A 19103-nucleotide genomic window follows, 5' to 3' on the forward strand; every position below is an offset into this window, starting at 1 on the left:
GCTATATAAGTAAACATTGATTGATTGATTGATAATTTAAAAATGCCGCTTAATTTCACACTTAGCAAACTCGCCTCGAGGGCCGCATTGAGCTTGTTCGCGGGCCGCATGTTTGACATCCCTGGTCTAGAGACTTTCACTTAATTTAAAACAACTAGTGCAGCCGCTCTGCATAGTGTATTGATCTTCCCTAACAGTCGCCGCTCCAAAACTGTACATATGAAAGTGCAAATTTCTGCATTTAATCAATGGACATTTTATAAAGAAAAAATATGACACAAAAAGCACAAAGGTTAAAAAAAAGAAATCAAAAATTGTTAAATGGAAACACTGAATTGTATTTGTTCAAATTGCTATTTAAACTTATACATGTTACTATAATGATTTTTTTACTTATTTATTCGTTACTATTTTATATTCCGTTGTTTTTCTAAATTCTATTTAATGTTGAGTTTTGGTGATGCAATGAATACTCATGTTTTTAAAAAAAATGAATAATTACGTTATTACTCGCATTTTCAATATTATAGGCAATAATCGTCCAGCCCTAGGGGTCGGTCTATACCATACCTGGGGCCTCTGGGTAGGCTGTTGCATGAGGAGATGGAGGACTCGGAGGCACAGCGTCTTCGCGGCTCCGAGGGTCGCCTTGCTCTGCTGGGCTGCTCGACCACTTTCTCTTTTTCTATCCCCAGGAAACCTCCCGACAGGCCTGAGCCAACACAAATAGTACATTTTCATTCTCGTCCACAGCCACAAGGGGGTGCAATGCATTGAATTGAATGAGCCGCCATACCCATATCAAGTCTTTTGACTGAAGACTTGCCCTCCTCTTCATCTTCACCCTCACTGTCTCTCTGCTTCCTCTTCTTGGTGTGAAGTAACGTCTCCAGTCTCGGAATGACCACGGACAGGAAGGATTTGGTACCCAGCTGCGTGGTGCCGTTGCGCACCTCCTCTTCACTCTCTTTTTTCTCTGCGCCTTCCTCGCCTTTCGCTTTGCGGAAGACCACGGCAGTCTCTTGGCTCACGGTGCCCGTCGGCTCGGCGAGGGTGGACGTGGCCACTACGCTCACGTCACCATCGAATAAGGCGTTTTGGACGCCGTTGTGTGAGTGGCTGTTGTGTGAGTGGCCGTTGAGGTGCGGCGGCGACGAGGAACGAGGAAGGTCGGGTATTTCCCAGTTGTATCCGTCGTCACGCTCCGGGGCGGCGTCTATTGGTTTGAGGGTGGGGGGCCCGGGGTCCGTGTCCGAGTGAATGAGAGGAGGGATGGCGTCCGAAGGCTCAAGTTTCGGTGGGAGAGACTTGTCTGCCGGAGGAAATGGCACAAAAACAGCAGATCAATAGGGGTGATAGAGATAGGAGTATATACTGTATGTGTATGTATATATGTTGTGTGTACGTACACACTAGGGATGTCCCGATCCAGGTTTTTTCACTTCCGATCTGATACCGATATTGTTTTTGCACTTGTGAGCCGATACCGATACTGGCCGATACTGGCCTATCCGAGCATGTATTAAAGTTTAAAGTTATTTAGCCTACTTAGTTGTGAGATTCATGTTGAAAAGGGTTTTAGTACTCTTGACAACAACTAGCCAGCTGAATTAGGTGAGTTGGAATAATACACAATGGTTGGTATTCAAGGATAAACACAAAGTAGAAAAAAATTTACATGACAAACAGAAATGGCATCATTAAACAGTAAAAAAGTGAACAGTATAAAGTGCAAATAATGCTGTAAACATTTTTAAAAAAAGCAAAACACACAAACAACCTGAGTGGTATAAAATGTCTACAATAACTCAGCATTAATACTGGCTCTTAAACAAGTGTAAACTTAAAAAAAATAAAATAAAATAAAATATCTACACACTCCTTTCAATTGTTTGCCCCAGTCATGGGGGGGGGGGGGGGGGGGCAAACAATTGAAGTCCAAGCATAATGGGGAGATTCTTTCTAACAAAGACGACCACTTCAAGATGCTCAGGTGTCAGCCTGCTCCTGTGTTCATCAATGATGAGTGCTAAAAATCCTCACTCTCAAGAGTCATTAAGATGTCTTGCAACTTTACCACCATGCTTGACTTTGTGGCATGTTTTGCACTCCACCTCTTCATCTTTTTTGTTTTGTAGGGTAAAATAATCCCAAATAGCTGACATTTTTACCGTAACTTTTAATTCACACGGCCGTTGTTAGAACACAGACCTGTGGATGTGTTGAAGGTGTGCTGGAAAATGCGTAACAGAGCGTAGGGAGCAGCAGAAGAGTTGAATGTATTATTTAAGTCGGTGTGTTGGAAAACACGAATTTTTAAGAAAAAACTGGATCGGCCTTTTCCCATGCCTTGCTGATACGCATTTTTTGGCAAATATCGGCGGCCGATCCGATCCAAATATCGGATCTGGATAACCCTAGTGCGCGCACTGACACACACACACACACACACGCACACACACGCACACACACGCACGCACGCACGCACCCTAATGGAATCCATTATAAAAAGGCGTTTTTACGCCATCTCGATGCAACTAGAAGGAGCTTTTCTAAATTGTATTAAAAAGTTCCATTATAAATACTATACCAAATAATACACTGTGAAAATCGATTTGAATCGAGAATCGTGTAACATCAGAATTGATTTTAGTTTCGAATCACGGAAGGAATTGGATCAAATAGTTAGGTGCCCAAATATTCACACTCCTGTAATGATATCATTTCATGGCGTAACAAAACTACCGCACTGAGCAAAATATAGTCTAAGAGTTACACATGCAAGTGACCTGGAGAGATGCATTCACAACAAACACTGAGTCGTAAAAACACATCTTACAATATCCATACGTACCCTCATCTTCCGGTAAATGTCCATTTGGCCTCCATTTCTCCTCTTTCTTCAAACCTTCAGATCGGAACACAGACGACGCTGACGTGGAAGGAGCTACAGAGGACGTGAGGTGTTGGTGGGCGGATGGTTGGACCATCTTCAGGCTCATTTCGCTGCGCACGTCATTGATGGTCTTCTTGAGCAGCTTGATCCGCTTGCTGCGCGACGGGCTGGACTTCATAGCGAAAGTCAGGTCAAACTTCTCCAGGAGCTGCTGCAGCTGCGTGTTCAGGGGTAAATGACTGCGATTGGCTGGTTTGAGGAGGCGATCCACTGCGGGGAAAAGACAGTAGATGACGGTAAATGTAAATGGTAAATGGGTTGTACTTGTATAGCGCTTTTCTACCTTTTTTTTTTTTTTTTTTTTTTTTTTTTAAAGGAACTCAAAGCGCTTTGACATTATTTGCACATTCACCCATTCACACACTGATGGCGGGAGCTGCCATGCACGGCGCTAACCAGGAACCATCAGGAGCAAGGGTGAAGTGTCTTGCTGAAGGACACAATTAACAGATGACTGGCTAAAACAAATTGACAGTAAATTATTAGTTGGCACAGTGCTACTAGATTTTAGTGCAGCTTTTGATATTATTGATCACAAAACTACTACTTATAAAACTGTCTGCTTATGGTTTTAAACTCTCAGCGATTAACTGGATGAAAAGCTACCTAGTCAACAGACAGCAATGTGTCATGTTCAATGGAACCCTTTCAAATATTAAAACATTATATTGTGGTATTCCACAGGGAAGTTGCCTGGGACCTTTATTATACTCAATATTTGTAAATGATATGTCATGTATTTTAAAGAATAGTTGCTGTGCAATTTACGCAGATGACACAACAATATATGCACATGCAGATAATTGCACAGACCTGAGCACTATACTACAAGATGAGGTCATGCGGATTTCAAAATGGGTTACAGAAAATAAGATGAAACTTAATATTTCCAAAACAAAATGTCTTGTTATTTGCTCAAAACATGCTCATAGAAAGGAACGCATATTAAATGTTTCTCTGAACGGAGTTCATGTTGAACAAGTTAAAGAGGCCATGTTGCTGGGAGTTACAATAGATGAAAGACTATCTTGGGCCACTCACATTAAAAAACATAGTAACAAAAATGAGCAGAAGCATTTCAATCATAAGAAGAAGTGCCTATTTTTTAACTAACACATCTATGAAGCAAGTTATACAATCCCTTGTATTGTCACATATGGACTACTGCCCAGCAATCTGGTCTAATGCATCCAAACAAGATCTAAATAAAATCCAGCTTACCCAAAACAGAGCTGCCAGACTAGCTCTCCATTGCTCATTTAGGACCGGCATTGAGATCATGCATCATGAATTGTCATGGATGAAAGTTGCTGAAAGACTGGCTTGTAGTTTGATTCTATTTTTAAAAAAACATCTATACATACCATAAACCCTCATATCTGTATTCTCAGCTCTTGCTTGCCAGTGACAGTCACAACTACGGTACCAGGCTAGCCCAAAGAGGTGCTCTCACCCGTCTTAAACCCAAAAGGGATGTTTTGAAAAAGACTGTAATGTATCGGGCAATCACTTACTGGAACAGACTTCCACAATATCTGCTATCAATCACCAGCATAATGGGCTTTAAGAATAAACTAAAAGGAGAAGTATTGCGTAAAGAGATTATTTTAGATTGTACCTAATGTCATGACTGTTTTTATTGACTATTGAGTATTTTATTGATTATGGGATAAGCAGCAGAAAATGGATGGATGATACTTTTTCATCACTTATTGTTTGTCTTTGGTACACTAATGTGTATATTTTAGGCCATTGGTTCTTTGTTTTATTTTTGCAAAAATGTATACAGTATATCTATTTTTATATTGCTATTTTTATCTTTGGTATGAAAATTATTATGTAACAACATTTATTAGTATTTTTTGGTTCTTTGTTGTTGCTATTTTTGTATTATGACAATTTATTATTGGATCATGTTGTACTGCATTTTAATTGTTTGTTCTGTGGTTGTGTGATGTTTTTTGCCTGGACCCCAGGAAGAATAGTCTCCACTGCGGTGTAGACTAATGGGGATCCTTAATAAACTTAATAATCTAAACAACGGACGTGACTAGGATGAATGGTAGAAGGTGGGGATTGAACCAGTAACCCTCAGATTGCTGGCACGGCCACTCTCCCAACTTCGCCACGCCGTCCACTAATGATAAGTTTGGTTTTGTATTTTCTTAACCTGACTCTCGACAGATCCTTGTAGTTTGATGAGCTCTACGCAAGAATCTTGGAGTTCTCAATAGGAGATGTATTTCAGAAGGCGGGACCTTGTAAAAAGAATAATTGATGGGATAAACAACTTGTGCGTTATCTTGAATGACGTGCTACTTCAACCACTCACATTCAAATCAACCCGTCACGCTGATTAGAACCACGCTGGGAAATCCAAAACAGAACAGCCGACATATTGGATAACGACATAGCGAAATGTTCTCTGTTCTCTCATCTTTTAAATAATTCATATTCGACAGATTCGACAAAACAGTTGCAGTAACAGAATCAATGTCAGCACACGACTCCCCGCTGTCTGCCGCCATTGTTGTTTGAATCAAACAGTCGCTTCGGCGCTAGGTCACATCTATGAAATCCCGACGGGCGATCCTGATTGGTTCATTATATTTTGCTATCTTGAAGGAGTTTGCATTGCCCTCGAGCCCAGATCCTTGTGTGGAGCTCAGCGAACTACAAGGACCTGGCCAGAGTCAGATTAGTATTTTCTAGCTTGGTAGGAGAACGCAGGCTCAAATCTGTGCTTGGACTTGGCATGTTCCCAACTTGCTTGTGTAGGGTTTCTCTACTTCCTCCCACAGACAAAACAACATGAGCTATAGTTAGACACTAAATTGTCCTTAGTTGTGACTGTAAAGGGCTGTTTATTATAATTATTGGACCGATATTGGACATTAGGTCTCCACACCAATAAATCTGATTACGTTAAAAACCTGCTCCGACAATTGACAAAAAAAAAAAAATGCTTGAATGACGAGATATTACCCATACTGTGCTGTAGGTCAGTGATCCCCAACCTTTTTGTAGCTGCGGACCGGTCAACGCTTGATATTTTGTCACGCGGCCCGGCGGAGGGGGGATTATTTTACTTTATCATGAAAAAGGGAGGTTTTTGTCATGAAAAGGGAGGCTTTTTGGGTTGGTGCACTCATTGTAAGTGTATCTTGTGTTTTTTATGTTGATTTAATAAAAATAAAAATAAGAAAATTAATAAAAAATTATTCTGCGGCCCGGTGGTTGGGGACCACGGCTGTAGGTGGATTAGGGTGAGCAAAACAAGCACTCCTACCTTGTAGAAGGACGTAAACTTCCTTTAAGCTCACAGTTCAAACAAATATGGCATCAATCTTACAGAGCAGGGGTCGGGAACCTTTTTGGCTGAGAGAGCCAAGTAGCCAAATATTTTAAAAAGTATTTCCCTAAGAGCCATATAATATTTTTTTTAACACTGAACACAACTAAATGCGCGCATTTTTAAGTAAGAGCATCATTTCCAGAGTATAACAGGTCTCTTATTCTTTGTAATAACATTGTTATTCTGAAGCTAACTGTGGAGGGGGCGTGGCCTGCGGGCCCGCAGCAAAACAGGATGTTGCCAGGACCGGCCTCGAAATCAGCGACAGGTACGTAGATGGCCCACCTGGGCCTTGTTATCTAATCACCTGTTGCTCGGTTATAAGCAGCAGCCAGGAGGAGAGACAGGGTAGGGGCTGGAGCCAGAGCGCGAGTGAGGACGAAAGAGAAAAAGACAATTGCTGGAAAGCAACTGAGAGAAAAATAAAATAAAACAATATTGTAACCCCAAAACAGGCTGTTGGTGGTCTGAAGAACCCCCAGGAGGGCAAGCCCCACACTAACCAATAATAAATAAATTACTTCTTACCATTAATGCAACTCCTTGAACATAAAAAAGCATGACAATGTTTTATATTTTGAACGTTATTTTTAACACTGTGATTACAAGTGGAATTATTTATTACTTATCGTGTTAAGCAAGGTCAGCTCAGATTTATCTGAGAGCCAGATGCAGTCATCAAAAGAGCCACATCTGGCCTTAGAGCCATAGGTTCCCTACCCCTGTTACAGAGGATGACATTTCCTGTGCTATTTACACCCAATGATCAGCACACACTTCGCAAGGAGTGAAAAAAAAAAATCATTGGGCTTCAACACATCAAACCTTGTCAGCCACCTAAAATGCCAGCATAGCTATGACTTTGTTTTAATAGCCTAATCCTAGATTTTCACGAGATGCGTAATAGCTGCGTGGATCCAATACGCTTCCATCCATCCATTTTCTACCGCTTGTCCCATTCGGTGGGAGTGACATGCTAACAGCCAATCAGGTAACAGTACCAACTATCAAGTTTGGTTGCGCCATCTTGTGTTATGGATAAAACAGGAAAAAACAGTCACTAAGACAGTATGGCAGTCTTTGGATTTGATCAAAAAGACTATGATCAGGCCAATGTGGTCTGTCTATCGTCCAAGGTGCTTGACCCCTCCAAGTGCGAAAAATTCCTATCCAGTTTTGAGACAGTATTAATGAACATATGCGTCACTATGAGGTGTTTTAAAAATAATTATGATGCCAGTCTCGTATGTTCCGTAGCGGTATAAATAACGCATGCATGGAAAACAGTGGTCAATAGCCTGCCTACCGTCCTCCCAGGAAAAGATCGACGTCTTCATTTCAGGAACCTCCACAAGATGCATGCCGCTCTCTGCGTCAAAGCCGATTTTTTCTGCGTCGCGTCGAGCCTTTCTGATCACCGCCCCGCCCTGATCTCGAAAGCGAACGGCCGCCCGGTAGAAATAGGTGTCCTTGGCGTTGTATTTCATGCAGTTGTCAATAATGAGGTTGAAGTCCATCTCGAACTGGTCGAAGTTGGTGTAGTTCTGAGAGTCGATGCGCTGACGCATGGTGGACAAGTCCATTGGCTGCTTGATGTGCTCCAGGTAGTCAGGTACCTACACAAAGTAAGACATGGGTAAATTATTTCTGACTGGAAATCGACTAATGTGGATTTTTTTAGGGCCAATATCGATTATTAGTAGTCATGGTTAACTGTATTTGGAGCCGAGATCCATTTGTAGTAAAAGTTAGCGAAACAGGACTACCGTATTTCCTTGAATAGCCGCCGGGCATGTGATGTGCACCTGCCTTGAATTACGGCTGGGCAAAACTCGCTCCACAAATTAATAAGCGCATGCTTACTTTAACCGCCAGGTCAAATTTGTGACGTCGCGAGCAACCCTTCCCCTGCCGACATTTCAAAACGGCGGAGGAGTTTTATTTTGCTCTTACTGTGTTTAAACCAGGGCTCTTGTTCCACAGCCACACAGATCACACTAATGGTTGCGATACAAAAAAACTTCAACACTCCCACCAACACGCGCCACACTCCGCGAAACCACATTAAACGATGACAAACACACTTCTGGAGAACATACGCCCTGCAAAACACCACAAACGTAACACCCACCCACAATGCAATGCATCCACGACTCCTGGCTACACCGTCCATACCACACCCCGCCTCCCCCCCTCCCCTCCTTCCCTCCTTGTGTTGGTTGAGGTGGGCGGGGTTGGGGGCGCGTGTATAATTGCCAAGCGTCACGGATACACAGCATTATGGGTAATCCCTATGCTGGGTTTCGAATGTGCCACAGAGCCAATGCTCTCCAGAAATGTGCTCGGTGAGGGTTGACTGAGTGCGGCGCACACTAGTAAGAGTCCCGGCCAAAGCCGTCCACATCACAAACATCAGTGTAAAAGGTATGGCTCTTGAACAAGTATGCATTGCAATCCCGTATGAGAAGCAACGAAATGCATGCGTCCGGCCGGCACACAGACAGCATGGTGTAAAAGTGAGCGCGATGACATGCTGTAAAACAGTGGTCCCTAACCACCGGCCCTCGGACGCAGAATAATTTTTTATTTTTTATCACACTCAATTTTTTACTGCACGCTTTAAATAAGCGCAGGAGTGAGAAGAGGTTTTAAATGAATTAGCGCCTAGGCGGCTATTCAAGGAAATACGGTAGTTTATGTCAGTAAACAGCTGGATAAGGATTTAAGTTATGGTTTTGTTTTTTACATTAGCGTTTAGCAGCGACGTAATATTTCCTGCAACGCTGATGTTGTGGTTCATTTAGCAGCACAAAACCTCAAAGGATTTCACAAACACCTTTTTTACGTGTGTCTAGGAGAAGCATTAACATTTACATTTTAACATATGGAAAATCCATCCATCCATCCATTTTTCTACCGCTTATTCCCTTTGGGGTCGCTGGTACCTATCTCAGCTACAATCGGGTGGAAGGCAGTGTACACCCTGGACAAGTCGCCACTTCATCGGAGGGCCAACACAGATAGACAGACAACATTCACACACTAGGGCCAATTTAGTGTTGCCAATCAACCTATCCCCAGGTGCATGTCTTTGGAAGTGGGAGGAAGCCGGAGTACCCGGAGGGAACCCACGCATTCACGGGGAGAACATGCAAACTCCACACAGAAAGATCCCGAGCCCGGTATTGAACCCCGACTACTCAGGACCTTCGTATTGTGAGGCAGACGCACTAACTCTCTCTTCCACCGTGAAGCCCCATATGGAAAATCTTTTGAGAAAATAAGAAAAATTTGCCATTTAAAAAAAAAAAAAAAAAAAAATGAATAGCACGGTGGAGCAGTGGTTAGTGAGCATGCCTCATACCGAGAAGGCCCTGGGTTTGATTCAATTGAGGTTGCGACTTGTCCAGGATGTACCTTACCTTTCGAAGCAGGGATAGGCTCCAGACCTTGCTGCACTGAGAGGGACAAACGGTAAAAAATATACTAGGGGTGTAACGGTACACAAACATTTCGGTTCGGTACGTACCTCGGTTTAGAGGTCACGGTTAATTTGCGGTACAGTAAGAAAACAACAAAATATAAATGTTTTGGTTATTTACCAAATTTGTAAACAATGGCTTTATCCTTTTAACATTGGGAACACTATAATAATTCTACCCACGTTAATCCACATTAAACTGCCTCAAGTTGTTGCTTTGATTAAATAAAATGACAAAACCTTTCTTTTACGTATAAAAAGTGCAACATTAAACAGTTTCAAGTCAACTCATCATGCTTAATTTATTACAGCATTTGGGAGGCCTGTAGTTGACTTTTATTAAACACACACACACACACACAGCAAAATGAGCTAACATAAAGCTAAAAGCTAATTAGCCTTCACCTCAACCCAGAACTATGAGAGAGCTAAGCTGCAGTTTAAGTTTCTAGAAGGTCAACGGGCTCATAGAGATGTTTGTAATAGTTGTGACTTTGAAGTGTTTTTTATAATTTGGGGAGTGTACGATATCAGCTGCTCACCTGCTAAACACATATCTGCTCATCTCGACGCCGGAGCACTGACTCCATGCTGTTACATCACTCTGAATACGCCCTGCTGATTGGCTTTGTATGTAACCAATCAGATGGTTGTGTGGGCGGGACAATGCTGGGTGCTCACTGCTCAGACAGAGGCAACTGCAGAGAAGCTTGTTAAGACTTTAGTTGACAAAACTCGCTCGATACACCCTCGTACCGAACCGAAACGGTTCAATACAAATACACGTACCGTTACACCCCTATTATATACGTATAATTTTTTTCATGGCCTGGAATAGAACAAATGTTCTCAACTCCACAATAACTCACCGTCTACTTCCACCCATTTAATTTTATAACATTTTATAGCAGTTTATGGATTTAATACAGTGGAAGGTTTTTTTTAATGGAACCCTGAGTTATTGCCAACATTTAAAATAAAAACAATTCCGGGCTCGTTCACGTAGCTTATAGTTTAAGATATTTTTCCAGCTGGCTGTTACAGAAAGTATGAGAATGTTCAAGCTGCTGCCTGTTCTTCTTTACTTAATAAGTCTCCTATATTTCTAGATATTTACACAATGTTTGGATTTTTGGCAGCCGTATCTTAGCTGCCATCTTCATGTCGATCCAACTCTGTAGCGTTTTTATTTGATTGCATCAGAAAACAGGAAACCTGGTGCGCTCTTTTAATGAGTTCCCAGTGCGAGTGTTGCAGACGGAGGCTTGTCGAGCGACTCCAATGCTGCAGTAGCAGAACAAAACAAAACAGTACCGGGGAAAGAAGGATTTTCTGCCAAAAATTTAAAGTTTTGACACAAAGAGGAGAGGTTTTGTAGGAACCAGCACAGCAGGAGGGAGACAAAAGGGGGTGTAAACACTGCAGAACTCAAATAAATAAATGCTTTGTTAGATATCAAAACATATTTGGGAAGAATTTTTGACCATGATCTTTTTTTTCTAAATAAATGAGCTCAAGCAAAAAAAAAAAAAAATGTTTTTATGCATGGCAAAAGGGCGAGTGCTTGAACAGTGTTTATTACTATTTATGTCACAATTGTATTTTTTAAATACTGGTATGATAGGTGTATATATTTCATCTGCTAATGTATATCTGCGGAGAAAAAAAAAAAGGCGATACCACGATACCAATTTACCTCAAAATACCAGATATCGGCCCCGATAACTGGTTGATCTTTACAGTTGTGATAAAAATTATTCAACCCCCACACAATTTTGGTGTTTTAGCAAGTTGGACATTTATTCCGTATTTTGTTTATAGTCATATCAAATAAAGATGTGTCAAATAGACAAATGCAACTTGAATTGTAACACTGTATTTTACAAAATACCAAAAAAGGACATTTTTCTTAATATCTCATTGACAAAATGATTCAACCCCCTAGTTCCATGCATCTTTAGGACTTAGTAGAACACCCTTTGGCAGTAATGACATCCTTCAAAGGTGATACATAACTTCTTGCAACCATCTGCAGGTATTTTAGCCCATTCCTCTTGGGCAAAGGCCTCCAGTTCATTCATATTCTTGGGCTTGCGTGCTGCAACTGCCTTCTTCAAGTCCCACCACAGCTTTTCTAGAGGATTTAGGTCTGGCGACTGTGAAGGCCACTCCAGAGTCTTCCAGCCCTTCTTCTGCAACCACTCTGATGTTGATTTGGAGGTATGCTTGGGATCCTTGTCCTGTTGGAAGGTCCAACGTCTCCCAAGCCTCAGCTTCGTCACTGACTTCATGACATTTGCAGCTAATATATCCTGCTAGGAAATAGAATTCATAATGTCTTGAACGCGCTGGAGATTCCCGGTACCTGAGGCAGAGAAACAGCCCCAGAGCATGATTGACCCCCCACCATGCTTAACAGTAGGAAAGGTGTTCTTCTCTTTGTAAGCTTCATTTTTTCTCCTCCAGACATAACGTTGATTCATAGGCCCAAAGAGTTCTAGATTTGTCCAATCACTCCATAGAACAGTTTCCCAAAACTTTTGGGGTTTGTTCAAATGATTTTTGGCATACTGGAGTCTATTTTTCTTGTGCCTGGTAGTCAGAAGTGGGGTGCGCCTGGGAATTCTGGCATGGAGGCCTTCACCTCGTAGTGCGCGCCTTATTGTCTGGGACGAAACCTGCGTTCCCCCCTCTGCGATGTCCTGTTGTAGTTCCTCAGCTGTTACCCGGGGGTTTTTCACCACTGTACGCTAGAAAAAATACCAGACAGCAGTTCCACACAGCATCCTCTTTCTACCACGCCCAGGTAGTGTTTCCACTGTGCCTTTAGCTTTAAACTTGCAAATTATGCTCCCAACTGTGTCTCTTGGAATGTGTAATGTCTTTGCTATTTTCTTATGAAGATAAACTACCTCCTCTCTTGACTTCTTTGACCACTCCCTGGACTTCACCATGTTGCAAATACACCATTGACCATCTACAAGAAGCTGAGCGTCACAGTCTTTTTCAATCAGTTTAATTGTTGCTCGTTATGGTTTTAATCACATCTACAGGTGTTTTCAACACCTGATTGAAAAGACCTTATTCAAATTCTCTTCTTAAGAGTTATGATCTTCAAGGGGTTGAATAATTTTATCAATGAGATATTAAGAGAAATGACACTGTTTGGTATGTTACAAAATATAATGTTGTAATTCAAGTAGCATTTGTCTATTTAATGCATCCTTATTTGATATGACTATAAACAAAATACGGAATAAATGTCCTACTTGCTAAAACACCAACATTGTGTGGGAGTTGAAAAATTTTGATCACAACTGTAGATGTGACGATGTTTATATTTTAGCATGTGGAGTTTAAGAAAAAGCTGAAAATTCACCTCACTGATGTCAACTGGCTGAGTGAAGATCCTAGCCTGGTCTTTGGACAGCAGCTGGTCCAAGATGGTCCTCAGCAAGATGCTAAAGGGGGTGAGCTGCATCTCCAGAAGGCTCTCATGCAACTTTAACTACAACACAGCGCAAAACAACATGAGCACATTCTGTGGCTTTTGTATCCAGCAGGAATTGTCTTAGTATTCATTACCTCCTCCCTCTTCAGCTTCTCCCTCTTGCGAATGAGCTCCAGCAGCAGTCGGGCTCTCTCCAGGTCGTGCCGGAGCCGGTGCCACGCCTTCAGCTGCTCCTTCAGCGCCAGCGTCTCCTCCTCGTTCTGCTTCTGCCGAGAGAAAAATAGAAATGAGCACATCTGACAAGACTGGCTGGGTCTGCCCCACCAACTACACGTCCGGAAAGAAAAGAAGATGATTGACTGACTGATGAACAAACCGGGTGCGCATTCTTCTGGGATTGCAGGCTGGTCTGGAGGCGACGGATCAATGGCAGGCCGTTCCGGGATTGCCTTTTAAGGGTCCAGTAATTGAGGATCAGCTCCACAAACGCTTTCTTTTTCTGGATGGACACCTGGTTCAGAATGCTTTGCAACCTAGCGCAGACATGAAGAAACCAGAGAGAAAAAGGGACAGGTTTTTGCAAGGTAAGCAGTTCGAAAATAAACCGTCACCTCATGATCTGACAGTCAGAGGCAAAGCCAGGGCACCACTTTATCAATCAATCAATCAATGAATGTTTATTTATACAGCCCCAAATCACAAATGTCTCAAAGGACTGCACAAATCATTACGACTACAACATCCTCGGAAGAACCCACAAAAGGGCAAGGAAAACTCACACCCAGTGGGCAGGGAGAATTCACATCCAGTGGGACGCCAGTGACAATGCTGACTATGAGAAACCTTGGAAAGGACCTCAGATGTGGGCAACCCCCCCCCCCCCCCTCTAGGGGACCGAAAGCAATGGATGTCGAGCGGGTCTAACATGATACTGTGAAAGTTCAATCCATAGTGGCTCCAACACAGCCGCGAGAGTTCAGTTCAAGCGGATCCAAGACACTTGTAGGGATGATACTCGAAACCGGTTTTCCCGGTTCTTCGATAAGAAAAGAACCGAGTCCTCGGACTCGAACCCCTTTTTGATAAGCGGTACCCGTTATTAAGACCACTATAGTAAAGAAAATGAGTTGGTTCTTTATTCGAATCCGCCCCGACCAGAAATGCTCCGTGAGACATCACAAGAAACGACGTCACGTAGCTCAGTCGTTAGGCGCAGATAGCGAAAGCAGGAAAACAACGGACGGGAAAAAGCGCTCCAAGGTGTAATAAAAGTTCAAAACAAAAGACATAATCCAATGAATAACTTTACTGAGAGATTTGAGCAGGGTACAAACACATGACCAACATGTGTTTGTACCCTGCTCAAGGGGCGGTATGACGTAGTGGGTAGAGCGGCCGTGCCAGAAACCTGAGGGTTGCAGGTTCGCTTCCCACCTATGGACATCAAAGTCGCTGCCGTTGTGTCCTTGGGCAGGACACTTCACCCTTTGCCCCAGGTGCCGCTCACATCGGTGAATGAATGATGAATGAATGATTGGTGGTGGTCGGAGGGGCCGTAGGCGCAAACTGGCAGCCACGCTTCCGTCAGTCTACCCGAGGGCAGCTGTGGCTACAGATGTAGCTTACCACCACCAGGTGGGAATGAATGATGGGTTCCCACTTCTCTGTGAGTGCTTTGAGTATATAACAATAGAAAAGCGCAATATAAATCTAATCCATTATTATTATTATTATTACTTTTACGACCAACCGGATACATAGCAACCAGGCTAGCAACGCACCTCCTTTACGCCAGCTGTCGCAACGTTCTTAAAGCAACCACAGCACATACATACATATATATATATACACAACATATCTCCCTTTTTCAACTTTTGTTTTTCTTTCCTTGTAAACAAAGCAAAATCACACTGTATATGTGTTGTCAGTCTAATTATACATAATGCAGATGGGGCGTGTTGGCTGAGTTCTTGACGTTTACTGCCGGGTGACGACATGCAACAGCACTTTTCGGGGCTATCGCGCATGCTCGTCACTCCCGTTGCATGCTGGGTAGTGTAGTCGTTATATTCCCTAGCTCAGAAGTAAATAATGTTAACTCAATAAAGTGTATTTCTTTTTTTAGCTTTAACTTTTCATATTTTAGCATTGCAACCACATTTGCAAACAACTTTTCTCTTCATAGAATTTTCTTTCAATAAAGAAATAAAGTGCAAAAATGTCAAAGCATCATAACAAATAGTAGCAGAAGTGCACTGTTTGGAGAGCTGTATTATTTTCAGTTTTCTGCCCAAGGGACTGATTTTATTTAACACTATATTATTATTTATACATCTATAGTGATCACAGAGAAAGGTTGTTTTTGTGTTACTGTATTTATTTTTTTAGCTTGAAATTTTCATATTTTAGCATTGTAACCACATTTGCAAACAACTTTTCTCTTCATAGAATTTTCTTTCAATAAAGAAATAAAGTGCAAAAATGTCAAAGCATCATAACAAACAATTATGTCAAATAGTAGCAGACGTGCACTTTTTGGAGAGCTGTATTATTTTCAGTTTTCTGCCCAAGGGACTGATTTTATTTATTGGTTTTATATTCATTTATTTTTTGTTTTTATTCAGTCATTGGTGGAGCATAATATATATATATATATATAGATATATACTTTTTTTTTTATTTAATTTTATTTATTTATTTCTTTTATTTATTTATTTTTACAATTGTTTTTAACATGGCTGTGCAGCACTTTGGAAACGTTATTGTTGTTTAAATGTGCTATATAAATAAAGTGGATTGGATTGGATAACACTATATTATTATTTATACACTTATAGTGATCACAGAGACAGGTTGTTTTTGTGTTACTGTAAATATTTGTTTTTCTGAAAAATCACACTTAATATACTTTGGGTAACAACAGTCAATATGTATTTATTTTATTTTATTTTATTTTTTTTAGAAGGGTAACAGTCAATATTTATTAGATTTAATTTTTTTCTTACATAATAAAAGTGAGCTTTTGTTAAACCAAATATTGTTGTTTTTTTTTCATGTACAACAACCTATTTGGACTCGATAAGAGAATCAATAAGGAATCGGTTCGATAAGAAGATTCGATAATAGGCTCGAACTCGATAATTTCTTATCAAACATCATCCCTAGAAACTTGTGTATCTATGATGCCTTGTGAGTATGAGGTAGTATAAACAGTTTTGCATGTATATTAGTGTGTTGACGTCACACCATAGTTTGTGGTGCAGTTTTTCTTTTTGAGAACTCCGCAAGTAACAATGGAGACATTCTGTTGTATCGCATTATTTGGTTGGTGTGTGCGAATATGGAGGAATGTTTTAACCTAGTTAATAGTAAATGGAGCATTGCCTCAAGCACATTATTATTATTGGCCACAGCACCGTAGGTATAACTCTGGATTTAATGGTGTGCCAAACGGACGTGTTTTTTTTGGTTTTGTTTGTGGTTTTATGCCATTAACACGAAGATAATTACTGTGTTAGTATTTAGGCCTGGGCTGATGACACATTTTGCTGCACGATATATTGTCCCACAAATTACTGCCAAAAAACAATATCATTGTCAGCATTAATTTGATACCAAATTAAGCAGTTAAGTAATTATAATATATAATAATAACAACGCAACTAACTCTTTCAATCTCATTAGTTTACTTTTGTATTATGAATTGCAAATGTAAGGTCAGGAACTTTTAATTATCTTATATAAGTAAACTTGAAGTGTAGCTTTGAGAGTGTTTTTGTTGCTATCACTTTTCCAATCAAATTGGCATACTAGCTCGTTCGTTTATATAAATGAGACATTTTTTCAACATTTCCACAAAAAAACATTTGGCTTCGCAATAATTTTTGCCCCTACTAACATGTATTACTTTGCGGTGCTTCTCACTAGCAACTAGCCAGGCTCTGTCAGTGCATGTGAAGAATTCACATCGGTTCATTTAATTCTGCTATTGAATTGACCTCTTGCACCTAGTTTGGCAGCAACAGACGAAGAAAACACACAAGAAGTGGGAATCTTTGGGCAGCTCACGATTAGATTACTGATTATGATTCACGGGCTACGATTGGAATATGAATGTATTATTCATACATCTAGGATTAGCACATTGTATATTGTTAATATCGTACAATACCGTAAATTCCGGACTACAAACTGCTACTTTTTTCCTACCATTTGAACCCTGACACTTACAAAACGTTCGGCTAATTTATGGATTTGTCTTCGCTGACTGACGGTCATTGTGGTCTACAGCTGGGGGAAAAAAACTAAGAAAATACACTGAATAGGTTTGTTATCGTTTGTGTTCCGGCGCCATCTTTTGGAAGAGTTCGCTCACTGCAGGTGCTGCATAGCCCTTCTGTTTGGACTGACTAACCTTTCAACCAGAAGTAGAGGTCATGTTCCGTCTTGTACATCAACAGCGGTTCTACTCGTATGGATTCTTCATTCATTACTCTAAGCAACATTTGTAAGTTTTACAATGTAACTAAAACAATTCTTACTTACTAAACCGTCCCATGTGTGATGTCTGTTAGTGTTTTCATGCATATTCGGACAGTACGTAGTATTGCAATGTAATCAAACTAGCATTGTTAGCATAAGCTAATATGTAAACATGTTTAAAGGCCTACTGAAAGCCACTACTACCGACCACGCAGTCTGATAGTTTATATATCAATGATGAAATATTAACATTGCTACACATGCCAATACGGCCTTTTTAGTTGACTAAATTACAATTTTAAATTTCCCGGGAGTTTAGTCTTCGAAACGTCGTGTAATGATGACGTGTACGCAAGACGTCACGGGTTTTTAGGAAGTATGAGCGCTGCGCACGCACACAGCTAAATGTCGTCTGCTTTAACGGCATAATTATACAGTTTTTTGGACATCTGTGTTGCTGAATCTTTTGCAATTTGTTCAATTAATATTGGAGAAGTCACAGTAGAAAGATGGAGTTGGGAAGCTTCAGCCTTTAGCCACACAAACACACGGTGATTCCTTGTTTAAAATTCCTGGAGATGAAACTTTCCTATGGATCAGAGCGCGGTTAAGAGAACATGGATCCCGACCACATGTCAACCAGCAGGTTTCGGTGAGAAAATTGTGGTTAAAAAGTCAGTTCTTACCGGAGAAAAGCTGAGCTGTGCCGTCCATAGCTGCCGTCGACTCCCCTGAGACACTGCGCGTCAAGACACCCTTGCAGACACCCTTCCGACTATCAGGTACTATTAAACTCACTAAAACACTAGCAACACAATAGAAAGATAAGGGATTTCCCAGAATTAACCTAGTAAATGTGTCTAAAAACATCGGAATCCGTCCCAATGCAATCACAGGTTGTTTTTTTTATTTTTTTTTTCTACTCCGTCGCTATCAATATCCTCAAACACGAATCTTTCATCCTCGCTCAAATTAATGGGGAAATTGTTGTTTTCTCGGTTTGAATAGCACTTTTTGTTAGAGGCTCCCATTAAAAACGATGTGAATATGTGGGGAGCCATCAAACATGTGATGTCATCGTCTGTGACTTCCGGTAGAGGCAGGGCTTTTCTCTTAGCACCGAAAGTTGTGAACTTTATCGTGGATGTTCTCTACTAAATAATTTCAGCAAAAATATGGCAATATTGCAAAATTATCAAGTATGATACATAGAATGGACCTGCTATCCCCGTTTAAATAAGAAAATCTCATTTCAGTAGGCCTTTAATAGTGTCTTTGTTAGTATTATTGACTTACAATGGCATTTTTGTATTATTCCAGTTCTATTGATTCACTAAAATGTCACTGAAGACTTAATCTGTTTAGCTGATTGGAAAGG

The 19103-nt window shown here is 41.0% G+C and overlaps 1 protein-coding gene across 4 annotated transcripts in view; it reads right to left on the bottom strand.

Annotated features, from left to right (window-relative positions):
* Window positions 1-19103, bottom strand: part of LOC133561191 (bromodomain-containing protein 1-like) — a 46963-nt gene that overhangs the window by 15879 nt on the left and 11981 nt on the right. For 2 of the 4 annotated variants that reach the window (XM_061914487.1, XM_061914489.1), the window contains exons 3-9: window positions 13620-13776; window positions 13378-13509; window positions 13172-13300; window positions 7618-7927; window positions 2855-3166; window positions 797-1312; window positions 571-712 (exon numbers count right to left, since the gene is read on the bottom strand). In XM_061914487.1, coding sequence (XP_061770471.1) covers window positions 571-712; window positions 797-1312; window positions 2855-3166; window positions 7618-7927; window positions 13172-13300; window positions 13378-13509; window positions 13620-13776 — 1698 coding nt within the window. Of the gene's footprint in view, window positions 1-570; window positions 713-796; window positions 1313-2854; window positions 3167-7617; window positions 7928-13171; window positions 13301-13377; window positions 13510-13607; window positions 13777-19103 lie in introns of all 4 variants that reach the window. The other 2 variants (XM_061914486.1, XM_061914488.1) reach the window with 1 other exon arrangement.

The sequence above is a fragment of the Nerophis ophidion genome, linkage group LG10 (assembly GCF_033978795.1).
Source record: "Nerophis ophidion isolate RoL-2023_Sa linkage group LG10, RoL_Noph_v1.0, whole genome shotgun sequence".
In the NCBI taxonomy this organism is placed as follows: Eukaryota; Metazoa; Chordata; class Actinopteri; order Syngnathiformes; family Syngnathidae; genus Nerophis; species Nerophis ophidion.